The following is a 21,426-nucleotide window of genomic DNA, read 5'->3' as shown; positions in this document are numbered from 1 at the left end:
CTCTTCAATCTAGAGAATAAATTGTGTTGCATTTTGACACACAGGACTTACTCATCTGCTTTTGTCCTCCTGAGCTCGAGATGATCTGAGTAGACACAACAAAGCGTTTGTCATGATGTGTATTCTTATCATGTTCAGTGTCTGGAAGTCTTGTTCGGAGGAGTAAGGGTCAGTCACAGCATATGTTCCCTGCCTTCAGGCACATGTCCCCAGCTCTACCTGAGCTCACTGTTTTGTTTTTTTTCCCTGCATTTCTTACTAAGTTGATTGCACCATCCCCACTCTCCCCAAACGCGCACTCCCATTATATTTGATCTTATTTAGCCAGAAAGCCGTGCCGTGTGGATCGCACAGATGAAGTGAGCTGGACTCTGAGTATGCTCAGGGGGACGCGGGAAGTCCTGACGGGGAGAGGACAGAGATGAAGGTCGACTCACCCCTGACTGCGCGCCAGCTGTCACGAGTGGACAGACAGGAGAATCACCTGAAACCTGAATTGATTTTTTTTTTTTTTTTGAGTGAGAGAGACCGAAATTTCAGCTATCTGTTGACCTCCCTTGATGGAATGTGTCACAGGCGGGCCGAAGACGGAGCAAGAGAAAGAGTGCAGACAGACAGCAAATGTCATTTCAGGAAAAGACAAGCGCTGCCTTTTGAAAAGTGCGACTGGCCAGCTCCCATTACGGACGCTCCTGTCACATCCAGCTGAATGTAAACTCCTGAACTGCATAGCTCTTGTGACACTAATGAGTAGAAAGCTGCATTTTTATCCCAACAATTCCACCAAGTGTAAAAACACTTAGTGGATATGTATGATGTGTTTTCTTACTACGCCTCACAAAGAGGGTGCTGCTGCATTATGTATGTAAGCACACAGTAATGTTTTCATATAGCTTTCTTTGTACCGCGACGATTGCCGCACGTCTGCCGCTATTCTCTTTGCGCCCTCCTTCAAACAGCTGCTGCAGCTGGCTTGATGATTTATTAACTCTGGGTATTTGATGAAGCCCCTCTACAGAAAGCCACTTGATAGAGTCTCCCAGCAATGGAAACAATTTCAAGCCAACTTCACAGATAATTAGGCACTTTAGCCGGCGGACTTGGTTTTGAAATAAGCCGAGCTCCCAGCAAACGCACTTATACCCTGCCACACTGGAAATGCTGCAAGGCAGTGGTGGAACGACGGGGGCGGAGGGGAGCCTTGTCCGACAACTTCGTTTCATGTTTTGGAACATATTTTGAGAGTTAGCGAACATGCAGTTGTGCAAGTGTTCTCACAGTGAAGTAAGAGATACAATATCTTACACCATCAGCATGTTTATAGTAGCAGCACCATGCAGATTAAATGGGGCTCTGACTCTTTCGTTTAGATGTGTTAGTTTATATACATGCTCTGTATACAGGAGCGTGTCCATGCAGTTAAATCCTTGTAAAACAGGGTTGTGGTTTGACTCATCTCCTCATGAATAATTCTGTGTATGCAGGTGATTTGCTTATATTATATGACCCCAGGTTCTGGCTTTGACATCAGATTGAATAGCAAAAAGGGCCCAGTAATGCAATAATGATTAGTTGTAAAGAGGATAGAACATTAATATCCTGAATTCTGCTTAAGTAGGGAAGCTTTTAAAGTAAACAGCTAGGTCAAATGTCTTTGCCGCCACTTTACGGATGGTTTAATGGATAATAGAGATATTTAATGAAAATGTTAAAAAGTGTACAGTGTGCACCAATCACTTGCAAATCACCCTCTGCTTCTCTGTTGAAGGGCTCTTTGCTCACCCATCGGTTCAACAAGAGCAACATGCTGAGGCTTACTGTTGTTTACAATCGTGCCATATGTGTGTGCTAAGATTTGATAGTGTTAGTCATATTTTATGCAACATAACAACATAATAGCTCCTATATGTCAGACAGTGGTAGTGAACCTTATGTACAAGGGTACGTACATGTTAGTGTGTGCAAATTGGAATAGATAAGTTTTGTTTTGTGACAGCAAGTGTAAGTACAGTAAGTATATATGGGATTGTTCTACTATGTACTTTTTGCAGTTTTATGTGGTAGATGAAGTTTGAGCTTTTATCTTTTACAACTTTAGAATAAGAAATAAAACTGAATACACAGGCCCCACTGGTTTCAAACCCATAGAGGAAAATATACTGTAGATTTGTCACAGTCCATAACATCATTAAATTGTTTGGGATATTAGGGAGTTAATGTATCATATGGTGCTTCTATGAGGCTGAAATTTCATTTTCTGCAGCACCATGGTGGTGCTTTTACACTGCCTCCAGCTTTTGTTATGAATTTACTACACTATAAAAAATTATGTCCGTGTGATTGCATATACACATGTTTGCGTACGTGTAATTGCAGGTGTATGGATGAATTACAGCATAATGCACAGAATGTGAACAGTATGCTGCAAGAAAAAAAAAATCTTTCTCCCAAGTTTTCCATTATGTCTGTAATTTCATTAACGAAGCTTTGCTAAAAAAAAAAAAAGAGGGGGGAGCAGAAGACTGTCAGAGGTAATTAAAAGATAAGGTGAACAGTACAGTCTGCTTGCCCTAGCTACATTAAGACATTTAGCTTCTACAGTGAGAGCGTAATATCCTCTCAACACACACACAGAGACACACACACATAACACACACTGAGGGGATGACGGAGGTGCTCTCCCACCTGCCAACAGACCCCTAACAGACATGTGCACTGGAGGGAGATGCGTTGCAGTCCCGTGGTGTCGGACTGGTGAGATATGAAATGTGACGTGTGCACAATGGTTGTCAACATGAATGACTCATAAACAAGCAAAAGATTAGGACAGCCTCCACCGTGGTGTTCATTTTTTGCAGAGGTTGGAGAGGAGGCCCGACACCATCTCAAGCACCACTCCTCACTTCCTTTTCATCGTTACGTTGCCTTTGCGTGGGCTGGAGCAAATCAGCTCGCTGCAGCAAAGCGCCACAAGTGCGCGGATCATTTCAACTCTTGTGCTGTTTTGCACTTGGTTTGTTTGACCCTCAAGCAGATTGTGAACAACATACCATATCCTTTTAACAAAAACAGAAGACAAAAGTATGATTTATTCATTAACTTATTTATTATTTATCGGAACACTGTTACGAAGAGTTTTATCTAAATTTTACAACCTAAGTTGTCATTAAGGGAAGTCTCCTGAATGACTTGATGCATTAAACACATGTTTGTTCAGATGTGCTTTTGTTGACATGATTGCAGGAAAATAATCTGATGCTACTCAGTGCTACTGATAATTACAAGGGGGAAAAAAAACAGAAAAACACTTGGTCTGCAGAGGCTGTTTTGCAGCTTTATAGCGAGTAAAACAAGCATCTCTATGGTTGTATAATGAGTGCAGATGGAGAGTTTTAACGAGAAACTGACACCCTGAGTATTGCTGCAGCTACTCCACCCTCCAGCTGCAAGGATGAGAAGCATAAAAAAAAAGAAGCAGATTAGAGGAGAATGGTGGATCAACTTCATCAGTTAATTAAACTCTATTGCAGCTTGATGAGCAATTAATCAAGGCAGCGTGCAGAGTGTCAGGCAGGGCTGAGTTCTTCGGGTGCGGTATGTGTGCTCCGTACAGTATGTTCCCAGGAGGGCAGCCCTGCAGGGAGCAGCACTTACCAAGTGAGCAGCCCTAAAATTGTACAGGGTGTAATGGACTTGGTTTATGTAAGCAGCTATCAATCACTCTCTGACATAAGCCCGCACCCTATTAGAGCTCCGGGATTAGGCTCCTCTCGGTCCTGGACTAACTGAGAAGCTACTTGTCTAAGTAGATCGAATTTCAGGAAATGCTGAAAATGTATTGGATTATTATTTAGAAATATTGGCGTTTAAAGCCAACGCCAGCCCAGTCTCAGCAGGCTGCGGCAATAACAGTCAAAGTTAATCACCTTAATATGGGGTAGACATGGGCTCTAAGCATGTCAGAAATGTTACTTTGTATTTTCTCATCACGAAGATTTAGCTCTTATCTTTCATCTGGTATCTGAGTCCCGAAATCTGGTGTTTGGTTTTTGTCCTTTGTCTGTTTCCCCCTTTCATCTACCTCTTCATCTCTGCCAAGACTGTGAAGCAGGCTTTTCTTTATGCTATGGAAATTTGAGTTGGCAGTTTGTGACTAAATGCAGTAAATTTATTAACGAGACCATGGGGAACATTAAAAGTCAATTGAAGGAGGCTATTAAAAGCAGGATTTTAATTGGGTTGGTCCCTCCACTAAACCTTTTTTTTTTTTTTTTTGCTGTCTTTTTTTATTTTCCAAGAGCAATGGTACTAAAAAAAAGTTCTGAATTAATGCGTTGAATGTGTGTTAGTCCTTGAAAGAGAGAAGGTTCCCCTTCGGAATCACGATGCTAGTCTCATGTTCAGTTTTAGTGTGTACACTGAAAAGATGTCTGCTGAATTAAAATGACAAAATATGTACCTTGGTTTCACATATTACGATCATGTTTGCTAAAAATGGTGCAGTCATGTTTAATATACTGCTAAAGTGATCAAGTAGGTGTCACACAATAGAGTTCTGAGGTCTGACAGGTTTCTTTACTTCATGATTTCAACAATCTGATTTAAAGAGTATTTTTAATTCATTTTGCTTCTGGCCTTGTTAAATACAACATTAACTACTGTACGTTTTTGAAAGCAAATATGGCAATAGGCAAAAAACACATTCCTTGTTCTGATAATAACTTGGATTTGGTCAAAGAAAACAATGCAACCAAGTTCCATCAGTAGAAGGGAACCCCAATAAAACACACTGAACAAATGCCTGGTGACAAATGCAAATGTTTTCCAATCCAAATCAACACTTAATGACACGGTTTTGTAGTGCAAACACAAAGTAACAACAACAATGAAAACTTTAAAAGCCTGAAGGGAAGTAACACACATAAAACAGTCCAAGTCCATGAGAGATGAACTCAATAGCGTGTCCAGAGCTTGTAGAACGCACAATACAGCGAGGGCAGTGTAGGCAGCTATATGACAAAAACAGGAGAAGCTGCATCCTGTCTGCCTCACCATTACACAGCGGTAACAGCGCACTAGTAGTCTTTGATACTGATCCCGGAGAGCCTGTTGCTTTCCCGCTCCATGACAACCCACCGGAGTGCTTTAAAGGAGTAGTGGAGTTCAGGAGGATAGTTTAGGTCTCAAACAAAATGGCAGCAGCAAATGCAATGACACACCATCTTGGCCTTGAGGACAGTCTGCTGGTTTATCTGCTGGTATCCCAGTCTGTGATAATATCGAGGGGCCTATAAAATCCATTTTCTTTTTTTCCAGCCACGAAGTGTCTTGCGTCTGCTGGTGTGGTTGTAGTTCTGAGAGTTGAAGTGATGAGCTCTTGCAAGCACGCTGCCTCTTTCTCTCCCTCAGAGGACCTCTTCAACATGAAAACCCTGACTTTTATTAACTGTGTCCACATTTTGGCAGTTTCTGCGATACTCTGCGTTTTACAGTCGATTCTGTTTTTGTTGTCAGTTTTCTGTGATTCTGTCCATGGTTTCTGCATTATGGAAATCACAGGGCCATGAATTTGCATTCCTGATGTGGTCTTCTCTACGAGAGCTTCAAGATCTGCGACCTTTGAATGCCCATTCTCAAAATAAAACCCAGTCAAGTGAGATCAAGTATTATTAAAAAGGTGTTGCATTCAACAATAGAGTCAGATATAGTCGGGAGTGAGCGCTTGCAAAACGAGGGGACAGGCTCGGAAGTTGAAGTAAAAAGTACATGAAACACACTCACGTGCAGGTTGAAAGAGCTGGAGGAGTAACTCCACAGACCGCAGTCTGAATCTGGCATGGAAATCTGATTCTTTATGATCTGTATATTTAATTTGGCGTCGGCTTTTCACACCAGATGCGGGTGCTCACGCAGTCCTCACCATTTATCCAGGCTCAGGACCAGCAATTATTAATATATGTGGATATTGTGGATCCCCAGTGGTTGAGGAGCAAAGGACAGGTTAGGGATCGAACAACGCCAATCCTGTGATCAGTAGACGGCCTGCTCTCCCTCCTGAGCAACAGCCGTCCCATTTAATTACCCATACAATAAAAAAATAAATGCTATTTTCAAAAACATTTCGTCTTTCTTATATCTTGATGCTTTAGACGCGGAGCTCTTGGAGCACCACTCAGTATAAATAAAACGATTTACTCATTTTTCCTCACACATCTCAGATTGAGTGTGACTGCCATGAAGCATCACTCAAAGCGAAACAGAAGTCAGTCAGCGCCCTTGGCTGGAGGAACACCAGATATCTATAAAAAAAGCAAAAAAAAAAAAAAAAAAAAAAAAAGCGTAGGAAAACGTAGAATTTGAACAGCTGCTCTCCTCTGCTGTCACCTGAAATCAAACACTCGTTTGTGCTCGCACGTCTCTAATTGATTGTGAGTGACTGAGGTGTAAATTTGTCAAAAAAGGTAACACATGTCCCTCTGGAGAGAAAAACATAGACTGTTCCAACCCTTACGACACACCTTCTCCACACATGAAACATTAATGCTAACAGATGAGCTTTTAAAAGATTAGAGGGCACATGTGTCACAAGTCACATTCAGATTAACTAGCTCGAGTTGCTCATGGCAGATAAACCAGATAAGTAGCTATAACATATCTTAAGAGAGCATCAACTTTGACTGATTTTAATTACCTTGACTGTGCAGAAAGCGCTGATGGTCCACGACAAATCCTCTAACATGAGAGAGAAAATGGCGCGTTCGCCGCTGTCGAGCCTGTTCCCAGGAGACGGGGCTTTCCATTTTGAACAAAACATACCTTCTTTCATTCATCTCAACATGACTGAGACCAGTAGACTTTGCCTCCCTCACGATAAAATGAGTCCTACTGAAATGTGTTTGAAGAAGAACTGTGAATGATTTGTGCAGTAAGCGTGCGCTGGCTGTGTGTTTGTAAATTGAACACGTCTTTTTCTTCATTGTGGTCGACACTTGGGATAAAGAAACTTGTGTGAAAGTCCGCCTTGGCGTGAGGTCTGACGATTGCTCGAGGTATCTGCTGTTTCCCGCTGCCTTCAGTCCTGCTGTGAAGCTCCTGTCTCTCTGGCTCTTGCTAAAGGATTTCGAGAGGGGCAAATCTCTGAGAATGACAGATTACGACCAACACAAGCTTTTACTACAACACCCAGTGTCCACAGATCATCCTCTCGCCCATTCAGTTCTGAAAAACCTGACAAGGGCTGCAGTAGCTGCACTGTAGCCATCTGCTTTTCAGTTGATTGGTGTTTATGCCCGCAAGGAGTCAGTAAACTGTGTTTGCACTGTGTGCTTTAATGCATCAGATTATATCATTTGTTGAAATTACATTACAAAGCATACTGTTGTCCTAGTTTTGGTAACGTGCTGTGACACATTACAAATGGTTTTAATTGAACTTTAGCTTCTGGCTCTTGAGACATGCGCGACTCATCCTGCACTTTAAGGGATTTTTGTGTGTGTGTGTGTGTGTGTGTGTGTGTGTGTGTGTGTGTGTGTGTGTGTGTGTGTGACATTCGGGGACAAAATTTCAACCTAAAGACCAGTCAACTGGTACAGCTTCTCCATCTGGGCACAAAATTCATTCATTCAGCTGATGGTCGGGGTCAGTGTTGTGGGTACGCTGGTAGCGGTTGGGGTCTCCAGGAAATGACTGTAAGTCTATGTAATGTCCCCAAAAGTGACCAAAGCCAACATGTGAAAAAAAAAAAAGAGTTTGTTTGTGCATACGGGAGAGTCAGAGAGAGAGATGTAGTGTAGTATTGGCTGTGCTGACTGGATAATGGCATGCAGAGTGCTGCGCCGCTACAGTAGGTTGAGCCTCCGACCAGATGCTCCTTTCACTGCAGCTCATGGGCAGAGAGAGAGGCTGCACCAACTTACACATTCGTCTTAGCTGGATTAAGCAGTAGGATTCAGGGACTTCGATCATGCAGTGTAAAAAGAGCTTATTAGATACACATCACATGTGATCTAAGGAGACTGAGGCTAAGCTGGGTTCATACTTCCTTTGAGATGTTCCCTTTCTGTTTCCATGCTTATGTTTTTATGCCCTCCCTGTAATGACAGCCGTTTTCACTGCAATTTAATGATTCAGTCTCCTGCAAACTGCTCAGAGTCAATGATATCCCCTTAGCAAGCTTTGAAGCTATTTCAAGGATTTGAAAGCAATGAAAAGGGCGTGTCTACAGTATTTTGAATGGAAGGCACACAGGATTGGGTGTCAGTGTGTTTGTGTAGGGGTATGAATGGTTGAAGCAAATACATGCGTGTGTTTACTGCACTTAAAGGAACCAGATGGCAGCATCACACAGAAGGCCAGAACAGAAAGAGAGAGCACTGGAGCTCAAGGAGATGCGCCGCATTTAACTAATGTTGTGAAAACAGTTAAGGGCAAAATGCACATTATGGCCATTTGTGCTGTTAAAATGTTCATGAGCTACACACCTGTTGAACGTGGCTGCCAATCTAAGGCAATAAGGTCAACTCAGTATGTCTTACACTTCACATTGCATGCACACAGCGAAAACAGAAGTGATCAGAAACTTTCCTCAAGGAGAGCGTGTGCCGCTGTACTGTATGTCTGTGGCCTTGGGGATGACAGATGTGAACACCATAGGACCACAGCAACTACAACATAGATTCAAATAAATAAAAATCTTTGCTGGTTTCCGGTTTCATCATGAGTCTATGGAATAAACAACTACCTGTTACAGTATGTTGGGAATCTGGTGGATGGTGCCAACCCTGCTCCTCCTCTGGACCCTGCCCGTTGTGATGGGACAGGGTTGCATGTTTAAAATGACTTCCAGGCCAAAAGGAAATGACTTTTTTTTTTTCCTCTCAATAAAGTGCCGGTCCACTATAAAAAGTGTCGTCCAGAGGATGCAGAGTAAATGCTGTATTCAAACTGACGTTCTGGAGAAAGTTTGTATAACGGAATTATTGTTATTATTATTGGTGTTGGGGGGCTGGATTTAATGTTGTGATTTGTTTTTTGTTTGCTCTTTTAAGAGGCCCTCCCCAGTGTTACATTACATTCAGGCCCCCCTTTGGTGGAGAGAACAGGTGCAACACTCTCCTCAGAATATCTCTGAGTAATTTAGCACTTTCAGTTGGTACAATAGATGCTGTCATTAATAACTAAAAGTGCAAAAGATTAAAGATTAAACCAAAAGGTTTTGGAATAAGAATTTCCACATAGCCACCAAATCACACAACAGAGGAAAACCACCACTCTCCCGTCAGCAAAGAGAACAACCCTCCACCTTTTCTGAACCCCTTCCCCCGTCATAATTTATTTAAGATTTAACATTTATTGCCATTAAAACCTTTCCTCCTGTGTTGTCTTCTTCTCTTTCCAGGAAAAAGGAAACATTGCCGTTGTATTCAATGTCGGAACAGACGACATTAATATTGAGGAGACGTCAAAGTTTGTAAATGACGGAAAGTACCATATAGTGAAGTTTACGAGGAGTGGGGGTAATGCCACTCTGCAGGTGGATGACCTGCCAGTCATTGAGCGCTACCCCACAGGTGAGTCACCCACTCTGCCCTTAATCACATCTGCTGCCGCTTAAAGGCGATAAAATGACCGAGAGATTATGAAGCCAACTATTAAAGCTTTATCTGTTAGGATGGTTTTATGTTGACCTGGCATGTGCTGTAATTGCTTTTTTATGTTTCTGTTTCCAGCACCTGTTAAGAAAAATACCAGTGTTGTGGAGTGTTTTCTCAGATGTGTATTGCTTCACATTAATCACTGCTGTTAACCTTCCCAGGTCTTTGTAAATAGGTTGCACTTTAGAGCTCCCATAGTCTAAAATATAAACTGTATAAAAGGACAACCACCCACCCTGTCTCCATGTCTGCATGTAATTCCCCATAAACATAAATAATCCACCTACAGTGTATGTTCACAGTAAGTCAAATCGATCGACTATTTACAGACAGATTACCACTTCCATTGCGGCCGGTTCAATATTTATTTCTCTGCCAGTACAGTAGATTGATTGAATTAATGTGACGGGCTGGACGAACCTGTAATAACACAGTCATGCTAAATGAATACCTGAGTTAATCTGATGCTCATTGTAAATTAAATACCAGATGATCAGCATCTGGTTTAACCATGAAAATGCACTTTCATATGAATCAGTTCACACCATACGCCCCAATTACTCGTGTAAAAAAAAATGAAGTTGTACTCATTTTCTTTGTCATTAGTGCACTTAGCACTTTCATAAACACAGCTTACATGACAGCAGAAGATGAATTCACTAATTACTACCCTGTGTAATGAGTATTTATATTAAATAATTTCCACATTATATGAGTGGAATACTTGCACTGGCACTTTATTTTATGTGGTAACCGATGACTCCCATCGATGGAAGCAACTCCTCAACACTGGTGTGTTTCTGTAGAATGTCAAGATGTTGGTAGTATGATGGCTCTCAGGAAGAATTTAAATGTCACTGCTTGTGTTGTTGAAATTGTTGACTTTTTAACTGCTTAAAGGCTTTGACAAAAGCTGTCGAGGATTGAAGGAGTGCGACTATCACTTGGCCGTTTTGCAATATTCCTGTATGTTAATGCTCATACGAATCCACCAAAATCACTGTGGCAACAAGTTTAACATTTACTCCACACGGGCAGAAACTGCAGCCCTGAATCAAAAACATGTGTTCGATTGTGAGCGTGCACAAAGTGACCGGGCATCAGGACAAACAAGGCAGATTCAACCTGTCTCTCTCCTTTTGCATAATGTTTGGTGACCTTTTTAGCTATGACCAGTGCATTCATCCAAATGAAAGAGGGTTTTTCTGACTGGGACTCAATCCTCGCCGCTTGCCTCAGGTGGAAAAGGGAAGCTAATGGCTTTTGACATGTTGTGGACATGGCAGAATGCACAGCAGGGTTAAATGCCTCAATGCTACTATCTCAATCTTCAAACAGCAAACCCCCTCAGTCCACAAGACGCGTATGATCCATACAGATGTGCTGCTCATAAACTGGATGAAGTTGGTTTTGTTTCTTTTTAAACACACATTTTACTGCAGAGTTAAACATGATGTTTTTAGCTTCAGCTCAGTCTGAAATTAACCACCTGGTAAAACACTATCACTCAAGATCAGTGATCAGAAGCGTTTTACAGTTAATTCTTTCTTAGACTATTTAATGCCTAGCAATTGAAAACATAGCCCAGTATATTTAATATTGGTTATTAGCATAGTGTAAGTGAACAGAATCTCTCTATAAATTGAATTTCTGGTCAATGTACTGTAAAATCTGCAAAAGTTGGATAACAATATTAGATTTCTTCCTCTTATGATAAGTGCTGAGTTATAAATGCTGCAGGGGAAAGTGACCAATCTCATCGCCACCAATCATGCGTCTGTGACAATGCCAAGTCCAGCTACCTTATTAGGCTCGTTGCAGACTAATTAGATCCAATCACAATTACTGCGCAGTTCCTCCCCTCACCCCCAGCACACAAAGTAATTATTCTCTCAGCTCGCCTGTAGTTTGATTAGTATCCATGTATGCCTCTAACACACTCATAATAGCAGCCCTCAGCCACTCTTAGGCCACTCACAGATCAACAGTGATTATAATAAGAGTAGACAGCAAAGATAAAAATGATGGCTGGAGAGTGAGAAAGACAGAGAGGAGGAGATTATATGGGAGGGAGCGATCGTTCTCAAAGCAAGGAAATAATTGCTTCACCAGGGCCTATATTGCTGCCCTCGTAATCTCATTAAAAAGTCTCGTACTGCATACTTATGGGCCATTAAAAGTCTTTAGCACAATTATTAGAATCTAAAATGCAAAACGCACATGCAGACACAACTAGCCCTCTATTTGTTGTAGTTTTCCTTTATTCTCGCCCCACTTTCATTCTGCGCTGCACACAAAAGGCTGGGCAGCAACAAAAAAATCAGCCCCTTCTCCTGAGTCTTGGCCATGGAAGTAATACCATCACAATGGTGCTGCCAGGCCCGCAGGGTACAGTGCAGTATCCTATCAGAGCACCCGATGAACACTCGCTGCACACAAAGATAATGGAGAAGTCCCTGGCCTTATTCTTTTACTGTTATCAGAGCGTGGTGCACTTACCAAGCTATCTATCTCTCACTCTGCTCCTCTCAGCCCCCAGTTCCCTCTTTTTCTGTCCTTTTTACCCTCTATCTGGTCACCCCTGCCCCCTCTGTCGATCTCACCCTCTGTCCTGTTTTCCCACCTTGAGGTGTGGAGTCTGATTTGTGGGATACAAGGGAAGGAGGGTTGGCTTTATCCATCAAAGCTCCGTCCTATCTGCTCTGGTTTCTCCTCTGTTCTATCCATGAGCCTATTCAGCCCATTGTGCAAACAGCCATCACTGAGCATGCATAAAAAAATGGTGCAATGGCCACCAAAGCCAGAGCAGAAAAAAAGGGAGCAGAATAATGAAAATAATAGTGAGATTTGTATAGGTTCCTCCTTTTTTCCAATTCTCCCAGCTCCATGAACAGAGGAAGCATTTGCATATTTGTTCATTTAATGTGGCGAGTGTCCTAGGGCTTGTAATGAGATAAAGCTCCCACCTTATCTGACCACTTTATTAACAAAAAAGAAAACAAGTGAGTGAGGGCAAAGCGGGTCAGTTGGGACGGCTCAGCTGAATCGCTGCTGTCTGGCGGAGGAGATAAGCCAGGCTGTCCCATACCAAACCAAATCACCACTCAGCAGCAGTCACAGGCTCCTCTCGCAGGCGGGATGAATGGGCTCTGCTGCTGCACCGAAGCCCAGGGGATAGCATTGTTTAACTCTCCGGTGTCCCACAGTGGGGATCAATACACGATCAGACCTTGATTATATCCACACTTAATTAACCTCAGCATAAGGATAGACTGAGCGTGCCACGGGCTGCAAAGCTAAACAGATAACGTGTTACTACCTTTGAAAATGGAGCATGTTTCTGCACAAAAGTAGAGGATTTTGGCACAGTGGTACGCTGTGTGTGAGGATAAGAGTGTGTGTCTACTGTATGTGTGTGCGCCTGCGTGGTCCGACACTCCTCTGTGTCTTTCTGTTAGCTTCCTCAAACTCCTCCTCAACAAAGCGACGATTTTGTTCCAAAATGTGAAGAAATGCAAAAGCTGTCATTTCAAATGAAAACTACAAGACACCGAAAAGATGTTTATACATTTTGGCTGTCGAGAGACTAAGCAAGCATGTATGAAAAATGAAATGTACATTAATTAGTAATGAATTAATTAGAGAACCTGTCGTTGCAATGAGTGGTGCTCTTCAGTCTAAACTCATGCGTCCCCACCGTCCTCCCGACAGCTGTGCGCTAACTGTTCTCCAGAGCCCAGTTCGATGCTGACCTCTCCTCAGACGAGGTGTCAGAGTAGCAGGAAGCACAGAGGTGACATAACTAACACCCCATGACTGACAAACGGAGGTGACAGGAATTAACAAAGCCAGCAATGAGCAATTCATGGATTATTCATTAATATGACAGATTAAAAAATGTAAAGAAGTAGAGCTGTGTGTGTGTGCGTGTGTCTTTGTTTATTTGTTTATTCTTTTGTTTTGTGTGTAGTACTTCCATCTTGCACACTGCTTAGAAGATTTAGGTGGTGCAGAGCTCCAGGAGCCTTGCTTAAGGGAAATATGGTACCAGGCAGTGTGGTAGACGTTACATAAGCCAAAAGCAAACTGGAGGCTGGTGCGCCCTGCATCCACCTACCTGGAGGAAGCTTTGAGTGATTTCCTAGCTGCAGCATGAATTAAATATATTGTTTGGTAATTCTTAGTTATGACAACACCGTGCAGCCACAGAATTTTTGCTTCTAAGGAATAAGTCTGGTAATATGCTAACTTGTTCTTATTGTTAACAAATCCTGTGAAATTACCAAAAATAACAATGAATTGACCCTACAGGTATCGTTTGTGTGTCCACAGCCTGTTATAACTGACACCTCTGTGCCACAGAAGTCCATTGTTCAAAAACAATTAAAAAAACATCAGTGAGTCACACCATTGCTCTGGGTGACCGTCTTGCTCTTTAATACTCCCTAGAGCAGCTAATGTGTATTAATCCACAGCCGAAAATAGTCCCCAATAAATGCACTATTTGCTCCTGTTTGTGTGACTCTTGCTCTAAACTACAGCGCCCAGCTTCTTGAGGAAATCATTAAGCATTTCATTTTATGTGAAGTGTACGTTTGTAACCCGTTTTTGAAATGTGTGCTCATTTGGGACTCATGGGTAGTCAGAGCTGACTTGTCTTTGGGCTTTGTTGACAATTAAGAAAACAAAGACTGTCACCCACCTTGTCGTATCAGTCATCAGGAGGGATTGCATGAGTGAGTTTTACAGGTAATTTAAAACTGTAACGTTGAAGAAGGCTTTAGAAGAGTTTAGATTGCACTCGTGAAGGTGCTCCATTTATTGTGACCTTACTGAAGGTGCGAATGGTGACTGGACATTGTTTCTGAAATATGGCTCACTAAAAACATTTGAAGATCCATATCAAATAATATACTCAGTGTCCCTGTGTGGCTTTGTCGTAATGCAGAACGCATTTTTCCACGTCATTGTTGAGTGAGAAGTGTTCCTCTAAATCTCCTTCACAAGCCTTTGTGCTCCAACCTGGCACAATCAACTGCAGCCAAATTCCATGAGCTGTATAGACAAGCTTTAAACCCTTTTCTGTGTAGCTGATCCCCTACAGTAATTCAAGCTGATGCGATTAAAAAATGTCTTTTTATGCGTCTTCTTACCTCTAAGACCTTTCATCAGACCAATTGGCATCTGTTACAAGGTTACCTCCTTTCCGTCATGTGTCTGAGATCCTTCCCCTTCCAAAGCTTTTCTCCTCCGAATCATTCTTAGCCACCGGATCTTTTATCTGCCAGAACTGAATTAATATAGTTGATGGGACAAACATTGTCAATCTGCCGGAAGAATGGAGCTGACTGAATTCAATCTCTGCAGACAATACCAGGGGAAAGGCACTCAGAGACAGTGCCTCTGCTGAAAGTCTTCTGTTCTGGAGAGGTTATTGGCCTTGACAAAAGGGTGATGCAGAGTTTGCCCTCATTAATGCCAAAGTGCCCCTCCAATCTCAGAGTGGAGTTTCCCTGTAGCTGCTCTTTCTCCATCCTGACACTTATTTGGCCTATTCTCTGAATACTGCTGGAAAACTGCTTTTCCCTTGACTCCGATGCCATCAATGTGCACAATCAGTCTGACTTTTTCCTTCTTTATGACTCGTAGCTTTTGTCAAAGCCGCTTTATTAAAGTTTTTACAGTGTATGTACCTACTTTGACATTGTCCTCTGACTTCTCTCTGACTAGATGCTCTGAATGTAAACTGTGTTAAGTGTATTGCAATTAGCTTATTATTTCTTGTCAATTAGGCTGTTTATAAACGGGGTGGGCATTTGTAATATGTTAAAGTTAAATTGTTTTATCCTTTAAACCATAAACGGTTGATTCAACAATAAATTTAAATGATGTTCTTTTTGAAAATGTATATAACTAGTTTAAAAGCCAGTTAAAAAGATATAGAGGGAAAAGACAAATGGGGTGGAAATATTTGGGTAAAGATTTTGTAATGGAAATGTATAAAGTTGTGATTTGGGTTGGTTTATAACATAGCTCTATTAACCTAGATGAAACATCTGCGTGCTAGTTCACTTATTTTCAATTAATATAGGCCTAATTTGTTGGCTAAAATAAAATAAAATGAGTGAAGTTTGTTCAAATAATGTTTCAGTAAATATTGTTTTTTTTAAATATACAAAACTTTTTAAATATAAAAACCTTGTGCAGTTGTATAGCTCCAGCATTAAGTATGAACATTTAACCTTTGACCTTACAGATTGTAACCAATGAAATGTCTCTTTAAACTTTAAAGGCAACAATGATAACGAACGCCTGGCGATTGCTAGACAGCGAATCCCATACCGTCTTGGTCGAGTAGTTGACGAATGGCTACTCGACAAAGGTAAAATCACTGATTAAAATTTCAAATAAAATAATTTGATCATAACCAAGTTGTAGAAATATTTTGTAAATAATAAACTTAAAAAATAAATGTTCAGTAAAACTTTAAAAACTAAATGATTTGAACAGTTAAATTTAGTTTGTAGTGTTTCATACTTTTCATAATAATGTATTTATTTTATAGATGTCAGCTGTTTTAATAAGTGTTTATTGTCAACTTAAGGTTAAAGGGACTGTAAATACGAATTTAAATCCACTTACTGAAGTAATACCAGCATTGTTAAAATGTCTATAAATTACGGAAGCATTTTGCTGTAAACATCTAAATGATAAATTTAGTTCCAGTTAATTGATAAAGTTCCAGTTCAGTCATTCATTAGTTGCTAAGTGTTATTTGAGACACTTTTGAAACATATACAGTACATATACAGTACTTAGTGTCATTTGATCTATTCTGATTAAACTGCTAGCAATGATAAATAGAGTGCAATATGAATTGGCATCAGAATTTTGAGTCCCTTTAACAGACATTGTAAATATGTATAGGGCATTAGATCAAGGAACTGTAATATAAAACAAACTGAGTGCATGCTTTGTTTTTTTGTAGTTCAATAACTAATTCATTTTTTTTTTCACTTAAAATGTGAAATGAGCCCTATCATTTCTGTTTTGCTTTTGATTTTTCGTTGGTTTCTGTTTTGCGTTATGACAGTGCTGTCACAGAATCTTTTTTTGGTGTCCCATGTGCCCAACCATATCCGCTCTAAGTTTGATTTTCCTTGGTTGCTTTTGCTAAAAGGATGAATAGTTTCAAATTTCCTGAAGTGTGTCCTGCTTCCTCTGAGATTGCACACAAGAAAAGCCCAATTCTCCCGGCCTGTAGCCATTTTAGAAGGTTTTTTTTTTTTCATGCTTGCTGTTTTCCAAGTTTGTAAATCCTAAAGTTTTAAGGGGAAATGTAAGATAACATAAGCAAGGCATACTGAAATATACGCTTTTAGCTTTATTAGGCAAATGTTTAATGCATTTGTCTCATTGTCCAAGCAATTTCCTGCAGACAAATTGTCCATTTATATGACTTCAAGATTATGTTATCTTTTCAAGTGTAGTTAAATCTGTTGCGTACCCATAACATTACAACTTCTGATGAATCTTTTTTCTTGTTATTTTAGATTAGACTGCCCTTTTAGCAAAGCTGCATCGATTCCCGTGTTTTTATTCTATATGTTTTTTTTTCTTTTTCATAGACATCTTGTCATTATACCAGCAATAAATTACCAGGGTTTGCCTCTACAACCCGTAATTTATTGGTCTCATTAGCCACTGGGCAAATAATCTGTCTTTCTGTCTTTTTTTTTTTCCTGTTCAGTAAAAGTGGCTGAGTCCACAGTTCAACATTCTTGTATATATGTAACATTGTTTTCCCGCAGGGCGGCAGCTTACAATCTTCAACAGCCAAACCACTATACAGATTGGGGGCTGGGAGCGAGACCGGAGTCGATCCTTTCAGGGCCAGCTTTCGGGCCTCTACTATAATGGCTTGAAGGTGTTCAACATGGCCGCGGAGGGGGATCCCAACATTAGGATCCAGGGCAGCGTGCGGCTTGTGGGGGATTCGCCCTCCTCTATCACACCACAGTCGAGCACCACAGCCAATCGCTCGGAGACGTCCACGTCCATCATGGAGATCACCACCACCACGGCGTCCAGCAGGCGAGTCAAGCAGACTACACCACGAGAGCCTCAGCAGGTAAGATCATCTTTAAATGATTGTCTTCTAATTAGCTTCAGCTCTTCAGTATCATCTGAAATTGATGCATTTTAAAAATACACACAATGCACAGCATTAAGTTAAGCACATACTAGATTAATATAATATGTTACATCTTTATGCTCTAGTACAGTGGAACATCTTCTTTTCTTGTGTCTTGTCTTTCTCTTCTTTGAGTCCTCTGACCTAAAAACTGAAAGAAAATAAGTGCATTGTTCCACCATTGGGAGCAGAACCACAGGCACACTGTCGAGTGTTTCTCTGCACGCAATCAGATGCGGCACCGCGTGGTGTGTGTGTGTGTGTGTATCCAAGTGATAACCATCCTAGAGGTCCTCCATCATCTTTATCTGTCCTGCATGGGCGGTGCAGCATCTGCAGGAGCATATCACTTCTCAGATGTCACAATGTGTGACTAAACAATGCAACACAAATCCTATCACATGAAATGGTGCACAGACCATTCTCCCACAGTTCTTTGCAGGAACTGTGGACATTTCCTCTTAAATCTGGTGCAAAGCAGAAGCAGAAAAATCCAAATGTGCCTCTATTAAAAATGTGTCATTATGCAGAAATGTCTTTGTCTAATTTTACCAAGTTTTAGAGGTTCTTAAAATGTAGACGTTCATTTAAGAATGTCCTCATGACATTGTTTGAATTTGGCATCACTGCATTGGGAATTAGGTTGCAACAAACGTGCTGACAGAGCTTCATTATGAGGTATTAATGCCTGCACAAGATGGCATTGACTTCATTCAGGTCACAAAGAAAAATAGTTTGAATGAGTTGTTTTTAGCACAACAAAGAGAATAGTCAGTGTGCAGGAAATGCCTTCATGTGTTGTTGGGACAAAGCAAAAATAGAAGCTCTGTGGCCCACAGGAAATTTTCAGCCTAAACAAACTGCCTCATTGATAACTAACAAATGTGCTTTAATTGATACTCAGCGATAGCATTGAAAACAGCTTAACAGTGAGCTTTTTTCTTTTATAGTGGGCATTTCACATATGAAACTAAGGTAAGCCCCGACAGTAAACAAGTGAGATGTAATTGTTGTGTGAGAACACAACAATCACGAGGATACTTGGAGTTATATGTGCAGGGAGAGTTCAAATGTGTGTCAGAATTTCAAATGTTCAGTGAGTCAGTTGCAGGGAAAGCATACATAGTAGCTTAAATGAAGCACGGTTGCAGACTAAAATGACCCTTTAATCAGGGCTTAATCAGCTTTTGCAAATATAGTTTAAAATCATTTTGGATTTAACTCGTTTTGGATTAATCCGATTGGGTAAAGGAAGATTATAGTATCTCCAGGAGGGGGTGGGTTTAACTTCATATTGAAAAATATACACACAATCAAAATTATTTGCTTTTAATTCCTTTTGACAGATTATATAACTTGCTTCTGTCTTTACAGTTTCACTGAGACGACAATTAATACGCACACGTCTCAAGGATTTTTGAAAACAAAACATTTCAGTGCCCTCAAAGTGTAATGTTGGGTTGAACAGTTTCATTGTCCAGAAGAAACTCAAATGATGTTCTTTAAATCTTGCTGAATATTTATTATCACATTAACACCTATTGCTGCTTTCTGGAAGGAAAAGCATAAAAAAGCCTTGAACCTTGAATGTCAGTTCATCTACAGTATGAAGCCAGACTTAAGCTTTTACTAGAGTTCTTTAAAATATATCAGCCACATTCAAAGCGAAACAGAATGTCAAGTTTTTCTTTCAGTGTAGCAGACTGTTCAGGACACAGCTCATATTATGAAATGACAGACTCCCACTGATAGTTCACACCATTTCAACTTGGCAGCAGCGAAGGCCCCACATTACCGGCCGCCCACGAAATCTCTTGCTTTCTGACCTTAGACCATCATAACGGTTGGTGTAAGGGTCTGCAGATGCTGACAAATAATACAATCATAAATATTGATCCAGGGGAATGGTTTTCTCTCAGACTCAGCATGGTTCCTGAACCGTTGCAGGAGCATGTAATGCATGCGAAATATCAGACAATAGATTATGATTATATCCTAGCTCCATGCCGTATAAATTGCCACCAAGGAACCAAGAGATTGGCAGAAAGGAACAGGCTTGATAAGATGGATGCCTGTCTTTTTCAGACCTTTTCATAAAGTGATATAAATGACCATGACACTGAATGAAATGCGGTGTATCACAGAGATATTTATTAATTTAAATATTTCCTACTTTAGATGTGATCTGATGTTTGGATATCTGACATCACAGCTTTAAGCTCCAGATTCTGCTTGAATAGTTTAGTCGATAACCTTTTACCTTGTAGCAATCATGCGTACAGCTATTCATTTTGATGTAAGCAGTGAAATGTACATTTCAGTCCTAAAGGTTTTTTGGGAATCTACATGTGCCGTTGTTTTAAAAGTATGTGGTGTGGTTAGAGGTGAGACTGTAATAGCTCTTTGGTTTATGGTTTATTGCAGGTTATGCTCCAAACTTGCAATTAAAGTGGCATGTAAAGGCTTGGAATAAGGAGAATAGTCAAGGCTATCTGTGATGTGTTAGGTGTTATCTAATGCATTCATACAGCAAAAAAAAAAAAAAAAAAAGGTCACTGGATTAGAAAGTTGTTCTGTGATGTAGGCGGAGAGATGAATGAGGCATGCAAAAATGTGTGCAATGGGAGATGTCAATGCGTTCAGTTTGATTCAACGTGACGACCTTCCCGTGGAGAACTCCTGCGGTTGGACATTACTGTCTCAGGACACTACACATAGAAAGACATCGTGCCTGGCCTCTGTAAAAAGACATGGTGCATTCACTGTCCTTTCCCTGGAATAGTCAGCATTTTAATGATTGTCCAGCTGTTCCATTTCCCTCTGATGGCAAATGCAATTCAGTGAATGCCTTTATGTGCTGAAAGCCTTACAAGGGCACATGCATGTTAAGTATGGCTTTCCCAGTTGGAAATGGAAAGCTAATACTGGCGGCGGCTGTATCGGGGTTTAGCCATTCAAGCTTGGTGAAACTGGTGCTTCGGAAACAGTAAATCAGTCTGTCATGGAGTGCAACAGGAGACCTTCAAAATGAGAGGTGAAGGTCACGGCACTTTGGTGTTGTTTCAACACACATAAATCTTAAAGTGCCGATAACATACATATTTTTTAATATTATATCCAATATATCACACGACTTTGTACCATGTGGAAGGTTTCACTCATGGTGATGAGCATCTTCCTTCTCATTGATGTGATTTTACAGCCTGCAGTCTTGATTCACTCTCATTGCGCTCTGTTTTTAGCACAAAAAGCTCTTAAACAAGAGCTGAACATATTGGACCATTTAGCAGCTAAAGAGCCAGATATTTCCCCAGGCGGAAGGTAGAGGCCAAAACAGAGCTAAAAGGAGCGTGAATACTGGGCATGGCTGACAGAACAGAATGAACTGAGCTCGATTATAAGAGTCTGATCAAATCCTTCAGATATGATTGGATCCCTCAAAAGTGGGCATGGCATAGCGAATCCTGTGCAATGCGAAGGTTTAGAAATATACAGAGCTGTAAAGGAGTGTTGGCCTTCATCTACATGTTTTGAAAACTGATATATTAACACACGCTCTGCCAGCTACTACAATGCACA

General features: G+C 40.9%; 1 protein-coding gene across 1 annotated transcript in view; it reads left to right on the top strand.

Annotated features, from left to right (window-relative positions):
- Positions 1–21,426, top strand: part of LOC121614372 (neurexin-1a-like) — a 247,551-nt gene that overhangs the window by 193,166 nt on the left and 32,959 nt on the right. Inside the window, 3 exon segments of the mRNA XM_041948203.1 lie at positions 9,398–9,569; positions 15,946–16,035; positions 17,465–17,784. Of these exon segments, the coding sequence (XP_041804137.1) occupies positions 9,398–9,569; positions 15,946–16,035; positions 17,465–17,784 (582 nt within the window).

Source organism: Chelmon rostratus, chromosome 11, assembly GCF_017976325.1.
Source record: "Chelmon rostratus isolate fCheRos1 chromosome 11, fCheRos1.pri, whole genome shotgun sequence".
Lineage (NCBI taxonomy): Eukaryota > Metazoa > Chordata > Actinopteri > Chaetodontiformes > Chaetodontidae > Chelmon > Chelmon rostratus.
The sequence above is the reverse complement of the archived record's forward strand: the minus strand, read 5'-3'. Positions and strand labels throughout refer to the sequence as shown.